The sequence below is a fragment of the Rhodnius prolixus genome, unplaced genomic scaffold, assembly GCF_049639745.1.
Source record: "Rhodnius prolixus isolate KJV_2025 unplaced genomic scaffold, Rpr scaffold_4, whole genome shotgun sequence".
NCBI lineage: Eukaryota > Metazoa > Arthropoda > Insecta > Hemiptera > Reduviidae > Rhodnius > Rhodnius prolixus.
This window is the reverse complement of record NW_027411614.1, coordinates 34,417,299-34,426,607: the sequence shown is the minus strand read 5'-3', so window position 1 is coordinate 34,426,607 and position 9,309 is coordinate 34,417,299. Positions and strand designations below refer to the sequence as shown.

At 34.2% G+C, this 9,309-nt stretch overlaps 1 protein-coding gene across 2 annotated transcripts in view; it reads left to right on the top strand.

Annotated features, from left to right (window-relative positions):
- The first annotated feature begins 3,020 nt into the window (after positions 1-3,020).
- LOC141456351 (uncharacterized) overlaps positions 3,021-9,309 on the top strand; it is a 339,891-nt gene continuing 333,602 nt past the window's right edge. Inside the window, exon 1 of one of the 2 annotated variants that reach the window (XM_074132267.1) lies at positions 3,021-3,630. In XM_074132267.1, coding sequence (XP_073988368.1) covers positions 3,495-3,630 — 136 coding nt within the window. In that variant the 5' untranslated portion in view covers positions 3,021-3,494. The remainder of the gene's footprint in view (positions 3,631-9,309) is intronic. The other variant, XM_074132268.1, reaches the window with a different exon arrangement.

Sequence of the window (9,309 nt, the reverse complement as noted above, 5' to 3'; positions counted from 1 at the left end):
GCTCACACCTCAGCAGTTGTGGTCGCAAAATTAATGGAAATAGGGTTCCAACTCGTTTCACATCCCCCCTATTCTCCAGACTTGGCTCCCTCGGACTACTATTTGTTCCCCAATATGAAGAAATGGCTGGCGGGAAAAAGATTTTATTCAAACGAGGAGGTGATTGCAGAAACGAATGGCTATTTTTCAGACTTGGACAAATCCTATTATACGGAAGGGATCAACAAACTAGAGCAGCGTTGGACGAAGTGTATAAGCCTAAAAGGAGACTATGTTGAAAAATAAAAAAGGTTTACCCCCCAAAAAATGAAGTAGTTTTTATTTTTGCACGGACTTTTCAAACGACCCTCGTACATATTATTATAAATATTATAACCGTAAAATTGAAAACTAATGGAAGACAAATTTATGAGTTTAAGTCCATATTTATGATGATTTTGTTTTCTGGTAAATTAATTTATTTATTTTATTCCCTAAAATTAAAACTTCTATTTTAAAACCCATCTGGGCGTATGAAATAGAGCTTGTGGAGTTCAACCAAACGCTCCAACCTCCAAAGAATTCAATCGCTACTATCTAAAATACATCGAACTATCGTAAACGCTCCATTTTATGTCTCCAACCTGACTATACACACTGACCTTAACATTCCTTTTGTCACCCCAGTAGCTAAAACACGATACAGAAAACTCCACTTCAACCTGCAATCTCATATAAATCCTCTAGCTAAAAATCTTTCTTCTAGAACTCTTCCTGACAACCCGGACAAGACGTCTTAACAGACAGTAGCCTCGTGATCTCCTCTCTAATGAAGAGAGTGACTAACCATCTAATATTTGGGTAACTTCTCCACTCGTTTGCTTCATTTATTACTCGGTTATCACTGTTACTTATAGCGCCAACGCGCTGATTATAGCATAAATAAACGCAAAAAAAAATATATATTTATTTTTTATAAGTTTTTATTCAAAATACTAAAACCACTCTGAACGATCTGATCATCTTTCTCCAGTTTTTAGAACGATTGAAGACCTCGGAAATAGTTTCGAAGATTAAGTCCACGAAGAATGGGGGCAAAATTAGAGATTTACAGTATTGTTCCCGTAAGTTTTCTGTATAAGTTCGACTCTTTTACTCTCTAATTGTAACTGAAGAAAGAGAGGTGGAGAGAGTTAAATTTGATATTTCGTTTAGATGCTGTCGAGTAATTGCTAACCAAAATTACTGCCAGTATCTATGGATTAAGAGGATCAAAAGACTAATCTACACTCAGTGCTAATTCCTACTTTAAGAAAAAATTTTATTTGTGAAAATGAGAGTTAAGCGAATAATTTCTCAGAAGCAACAATCCAACTGAAAATTGGAGCGTGATTCAATGAATAATATTATCACATTGAATCGCCACATATGTGGTGGACTGTTAGTAGCCCAGATAAGGCTAGTATAAGCTGGCGGCGAACGGTTTCGCTTAAAAGCGCTACGTAGTGGAAAAGTGTTGAACTAGAAACCCAGCTAGGGTTGGATATTGGCTAAGTGAAATGTGCTGTGCTTTCGGTAAACTTAACTTTACATATTTGTCCGTCCATATAGAACTCGTACATACTGTGGCCATATTACTTCTAGTTTTAGCTGAAATATCCGCAGACTAAATGCTGTTCTGTCAACTTTGTAGATTAGTGCATTAAATTATTATTTATTATTATTAAATTATCATTATTTATTTATTTTTTTAATTATAATTTTGCGTAGAGTAGATATTGCAAGAAAAATATCTGTGAGTACTGAATAATTACGTATAACTATCTAATTAGTGGTCTTGGACGAAAGCAACTAGCAAACGTACTTCACGCTTAGGAATCGAAGTATTCTTCTTTTATAATGATCGATAAAGCATAATGGAACAGATCTGCCGAAACCAAACATTCTGCCCGAGAATGAAGCAAATGGATAAGGAAGGCTAAATTTATCACTAGTGCGGCTCGCCAACTAGCGAGTAGTTCTTTGGGTTAAAAAGAAGTACATGATCCAGAACCATAATCCAGAGGCTATACTTTAATAAAAAGGTTACATGATTTGGGAGAGCGAATATCGCCAGAGCATTGAAAACGTCAGGAGTTTCGATGGCCTTTTATGTTGACCGCCTTAAACGATATATTATAGCAATTTCCTTAGAGAAAGTCTAAAGTAGCAACCTCCAGAATAAAGTTTTATTTTATTCCCTGGTGCATCGGCAACTTGCGTCACTAGCGCCGTCGCGTCACATAAAAACCTCTCGTGCTGGGATGAGACTAGCTTCCCTCGCTACATCCCTTACAGCTTCCACTGGGAAGTAGTATGGAGCCGAGGGATATTGGAGCACATCTTTCCTTTGGCCATCGAATCCAGTCGACGACGGAGGGAAAAGAGATTAATAAGTTAATATTTTTCCTTACATTTCTATTCAACTATCAGCAATCAGTGCATGTATTCTGAAGTTTGATGATTAAGACATGCAGCCATTAATTACCTTCTTCAAAAACTTCCAGAATAAGGCGATAGGTACAGATTAAGAGCAAATTGTGAGATCAGACAACTGTACCAGGAACAAGATTAGATAGCTAGGGCTCCTAATAAAAAATGAAGGAGTCTAGAATTTTTAAGCAAACACAAAATGGGCATCCAGAAGTGACTAGAAGAAGGAGAAGTTCTAGGATTAGGTAGATGGATGATGTCGAGAAGAGAGTAAGAACTTTGGAGAAGGATTGTTTTGGTGAGTAACTGTGGAAGTCCAGTTCCTTCGAGGACCTTAACGCCAAAGTTGGAGAAGAAAAAGGAACGCAGACACCGTGTCCTTCCAATAGCTTCTTACTGCTCAAAGCCCGGTGATATACCATAATAATGAGAGGATACCATCTGGAGGCGGTCAGGGCACTGGTAAAGGCTCTAGGCTCAGATGTTGATGAAACTCGAATAACAAAAAAGAAATAACTAAAAATTTATAAAAAAAAAATAAATAAATAAATAGAGGCCAAAGCTCTTTTTTTAACTCATTTATTCTATTAATTATTTTTAATTAATTATTATTATTTTTTAATGAAAAGAAAAAGTGATCAACAGTTGGCGAGTTGCGCTGGTAAGGTGAATCGATTTTAGTACTGTGAAGGTGCCGCTAGAGGGCGCTACAAGCGGCCTGTTCAGTTCAGTCGGTCGGCAATAGAGCCGTACCAACACCCCCGCGTGCGGCTTCTGTTTCATACGACGTTATCTTTTCAGTATAGCACTGAGTGTGCTACCGTGAGTAGCTTCGATCTTCTCGAACAGTCGCTGTTTATTAAATAGTCTGTTTAATAAAATACGGTTATCAGGAAATCGTGACTTTTTATCCTTACTCTTATTTTCATGCGTATATAAAATATATTTTCAAGAAAAATAAAGGTTTTTCCTTCTTCTACTTTTTTTAGTTAGGGTATATTTATTTTGGCAAAACTTAAACTTCGCCATATTTTCTAAGCCACATGTTGATAGAAGTGCATGAGTGTAATAGTGTGTTGTGTCGTACAGTGCACACAATGACTTTACGGTCACCTTCTTCGCTACTCTGGAAATTATACGCAGTTTCGGTGATCTGTCTATTGGCCGTCTGTTTACCAGGTTTGCTCATTCGTAGTTTCAATTTTTATCAAATACTGACATTAATATTGTGTATTTTATTTTATTTTTATTTTGTGTAAGCTTTATCTTTAAAGAATTACCCATTATTATTTTTTGATGAGCTTAGTTAGGGGGAAAGAATCCCCCATTCCATCGTAAAAGTCTTGAATATTATTGGGAATGAAGTGTAGAAGTTCATGAAATATTTATTTCTTATTGCTTTCCAATCCCTTCTAGTTCAAATCCTCCCAACCTCTGCTCAATCCCTTAAAATGACGACAACCTCGTTGGGCATATTTTCAGCCCTTACAGAATTGTCCCGCCCTTTTCTCCGTCTCTTTCACTTTATTGTTATACAATTACGTCTACTACAATGTACCCTGATATCCATTTCTAATTCCAAAACGTACCGTCGTCCCCTTTGCAGCATTCTCCATGCTTTTGTGTTATTAGGTATTATTAGAGATGATCATAAATTGAACAATTTCTATACAACAGTTTGATGGGAATTCCCTATTCCAATTTAACGCAACCTATTTTTAAAATTTACTTAATTTTATTTGTTTATAAAATTTATTTTTGTTTATTAAATACTCACTAAGCGTCTTAGACATCTTTTTTCAAACCAGTTTATTTTTTTATTTCATAAATAAATGTCAGAGATTGAAAGAGAAAAAAAGATAAAAAAACAGAAATCAAAGATGAAAGCTTTTCAAAGGTTCCAACCGCAAGAAACAGAAATGAATAAAACGAAGAAATTAATTCTTTTTTTGAAATGAAATGCTTCTAAATTTTTTATATTTTAATTTTCTTATTTAAATATGTATGATTATAATTTGTGCCCAAATATTTTCTCGCTTTTTTATACTTTATATTCACGTTATTTTATATATCAATATTCCAGAATCCTTTACATTAAATTATTTGTCTATATTAAATATCTTTATTTACCTAATTAAAATTATTTATGATGATTGTTCGCATCTCCAATTGCTTCCTTTTTTTTCAATTCACATTATTTTACCTGAATTCATTTATCTCCTTTTTAACAAATTACTGGAAATAATTTAAATAAATCCAGAAAATGAATTTCTGTATAAAATCTATTATAACCGGAAATAACTACGCCGGTGCTACCCTTTGGAGCCCGTTTTGTAACCGTCGGCCCGTATGTTATACTTCCGTCGTAGTCAGCTGATGTCATGTTCACTCTGCCATACTTCCCCTAACACTACATTCTAAACTAGAGTTACGTATAATTTCGTTTTGTATTAATTGTTTTCTTTATTTTATTTTTTCTTTCATTTTGAACTGTTTAATTAATTTTCTTTATTATTTAATTATTATAAATTATTTTGCAACTTTACCAGGCGAATTTTTTCTTCATTTTTATTTATTTATTTTTTTAATGGCTTCGACGATTTTTTTAAAAAAAATTTAATGCCTTATCTTCCTTCTTGTCCAAATAAAATACCGATCACATTATTTGGAAACTTTTCCTCGAGAAAATTGGGTTTTCGAGAATTTAATCAGCCAATCAGAAAGCAAGAAAAAAATACCGTGTTTTCTTATGTATTTCAAAGAATCATTTGTAACTTAAGAGTTTTACGTTCATTATTTATTTATTTACAACCCGTACATATCTACAACATGTAAATGTAGTCTATTTTACGGTTCTTTAAGTCCCTAAAATATCTAAATAATACTCACATTCAAATCTGTCGCAAGTTTGAATACTCTACAACAAAACCTACCTTGCAAAAACAGGTATTCCTAACTTAGCCATCACAGTTGTCGCAGTGGCGAAGTTAGGAACACGAGCACAGTTCATTAATTATCACCAAATCCCTACCAAAAATTAAATTATTGATAACACAATCGGAAAGTACATAAAATATACTTATAAAATACATACCACACTATTAAAATATATGGCGGATTGCACAAAATAAAACTGATACTTTCCGAGGCAATAGTTATAACACAAACCACGTTCAACACAATATGGCTATTGTCTCCTTAAAAGCTATACTAGCGTCACTCTCGATTGTTATATAGAGTTTTGAGGTAGCAGACACCCAGTAGCTGCTGTCATCTTCCGGACAAATCTTTAATATTGTTTAAAAATGCAGGTGGCGAACTTAGGGAGACTGGCGAACTTAGGGCAACCTACATTATATCAAGTTAAGCACAGATTGTTTACTGAATCCTGATGGATCAAGCGCCACAATCGGGAAGGCATGTTGAGTGGTAGAGTTTGAGTGAAGGAAGCGTCAGCGCTAAAGGGTTGGAATGAACTTGCATTTTGGAATCAAATCTGTTGTATCAGGATGTGGCAAGAGTGGAGATGAAGGGAATGTTCAGAGAGTATGTAACGTAAGTTTGGTTACATGATGATATAATATCTGAGTGATCAAAGAGAATTTGAATCGGTCTTTTTCAGCTGTCCCGTGCTGTTTTATACCGTATGTTCATACAGGATCCTAATTTTCACACTGGCGAGAGCGTTTCAGCATTATTACTGAAAAAAACTGGAGTAACTAACTGAAATAACGTTTAAAATCTGTAAAAAGTAGATTTATTCGAGGATATTGTCCTGAGTAGACCTATTTTTGCTGTTAGAATTTGCCTAATGGCTAAGGAAAACGATTCGTTCTAACTAATCGCAATGAACTGTTGTTGATATATGTAGATTGGAAAGCGAGTAACATTAGACAAAGCTAAATCCACCTAGACCTAAAAGACATAGCCTTGCTCAAGAATCAGTCAAAGATGGTAGACGGATATCAAGTATAAAATATGTGTAACTGTTTTAATAATGAATTAGTGATCGTCTTGCGCTGGCCGCTAAACGGTTACCCACTAATCTGTCACTGCAGGCTCCGTGTATATAGTGCGAGGATTGGGGTGTCAGTATAAATATGATAGCGTTTCAGGGACGGCACGATTCCTGAAGAAGTAGCTAATTCATTTCCGCCTTCAGGAAACCGAGAAAGAAACTTTAAGCTATAAATCAGCTAGAATATCCTTTCTTGTCTTTTATAAAATACCTTGCGATAACTCACTGCTTTTTGCTTTTGGGTGCTGTATTTTGTTAAAGGATATTGCTTTTAAAATAGCAAAGGCTCAAGAAATTAGTAAAGAATTTGATTTATTCTAATGTTTATCTTTTTTATTTTTATCATGGTTCAGCAGGAGAGTCTCTTGAGTAATCCTGCATGACTGCAAGTTCTCAGCTTGCTGCATATTAGCTATGAGCACTTTTCGGAATTCTCTGTTTTAAACTCTGTGACTTCAACTTTCTTTGCCTTCAAATTCTCACATTGGATACTGACAATGTTGGTGTAGACCAAGTCTTAAATGTCGGTCGTTCTTGAATAATTTGGAAGAAATTTGGTTAATTACGATATTAGTGTTTTTTTACATCAGACATTTATTTTTTCTTTAGTCTATAAAAGCTTGTTCATTAAAATTTAATTTTTTTCTATAGATTTTTTTTTTATGTGTATTTACATTTTCATTATTTATTGTGAAAGGCCCGATGTCTTTATAATCCTGGCGAAGACACGCCTACTGAACAAAGGAACCATGTTTCTTCTTTTTATTATTATTAAATTATTTACCTTAAGTAGGACGACTTTTTTGAATTTTCAATAATACTTAAAACTGAATTCATTGTTTGTTCAGTTAGTTGGTAATAAGTCGACTTTTGTTTTTTATTTACATCATTAGTATTTCTTTTACAATAATACTGTTGAAATTCTGTTATTAAATTCGCCCGGCGCCCCTCCAGTCGATCTGTTTATAAAAAGGCCGGATGGTTCAATTTGTAGGCCCTGAGTGAACAGCTATCTGCCTGGAACTTTCCGTTCTATTTTATCTTGCAAATCATTGTCAGTGAATTTTCCCATACTTGTGCTTGAAATCTGATCACTAGCGATAGGGTTAACGTATTTGATGTCTATTTATAGAATAAATATGTTAAAGTATATCATATTTCTACAGGAGCTTCTGTTATTTACAAAATTGAAGCGACAGAAATATGATATTGAAATAGATTTACCAATTATGTTTTACATATTCGAAAAATTAGATTTATATAAAATGAAAAGTTTGTCTAAAGTAGAACAACTCGCAAGAATATTGCAACTGTTAATATTCGCTTAAAATCCAAACTATTTCGTAGGAGACGTCGGGGTTGATGCTAAAATTCTAAAAAGCTAAAAATGTTCATGTTTAATAATTATCATTTAATGAAGAGCTTTCGGTACAATTTTCGGAAATAACCACAAAATTTAAAGTTCTTTTACAACTCTAATCAAAGATTCAATTAATTCCACATTACATTAAATCTAAATACCATCTACGTCAGCCTTATGTCAATCAAAGAGCCACTAGGAATATGGGGTATGTTGATAGGCCCCAAAAAAGTCCTTCCAAAACTTACGCGCCTCTGCTAAATACAATTTTTTTATTTTATTTTTACCTGAAACTAACCGTGTCACTTTTGCCAACTGTATGTACGGCAATTCAGTCACTTCATTGAAATCTTGCCACAGTATCTCCGTGCAATCCCATATTTATGTCCTGGGCACTGTGAATCTGATTCACGTAGTATAGCAGGGGTGGCCAACTTTTCTGTATATAAGATTTACATTTTATCTTAAAAGTGTGTCGCGATCGACTTGTTGTCATAGGCCTAGTCTAAGGGGGAAGAAGGGGTGTGAAATGCATACTATGTTTATACACACTGTGTTTCAGTATAAGGTGCATTCCAGCGAGGTATGGGTAGATAAGTAAAATATATTATTTTCTAAATTACTTATTAAGTTTTCGAGATATAGGCTCTTGAAGAAAATAAATTTCCAGACCCAACTTTTGCTAGCAGAATTCCGTACATGCGGTACCTAAAAAATTCTATTTTCCGACAGTTTTTCAAGATAGATTTTTACTAAGTTAAAATGCAATTTAATTTTATTATCATCTGCAATGTATAAGTTATACTATTTGTTCGTAAATATGAAAAAGTTATATTAAAAATGCACAGTATGGCTGATAATTTGATTTCAGTATTTCACTTTCACGTTTTTTTTTGGGGGGGGGGCTAGGAAAATTTATCATTAAAGAATAATATGAGTTACTTTTTGCTAATCTATCAATAGCTCGCTGAGTACACCTCGTACTGAAATATGGATATACGGCTTATCTACCTACGTAAAAAACAACAATAATTATTTAAAGGGCCAAAAAGCTCACATCCAGGGGGAATTAAAAGAACATGGATAATTATTAACAATATTTATTCATTCAAAGTAGCTACAGATAAAGACAGATTTAGAATTTACTTTGTTGCCTTAACATTAATGGGAAAGTTTGCATGTCTCTATCGACCAAAACTGGCCTCGCGATCGACTTGTTGGCCAACCCTGAAGTATAGTATTTACCCATAATAAATAAACGCTCCTATTCGTTCATGTTAATAGCATTTCCCATTTTCACTATAAATCAAGTCCGAACTCGGAATGAGAAGATGATACGTCTGACTTGAAAAATGCTTCAAACTCAGTCTAATTAACAAACTGAGACTCTGCCCCTTGATAATTCCGTATGTCGCATTGGTGAAACCGTAGATCGTAACTTCATAGGACTTTTAAACGATCCAACCACAGCCGATTACAA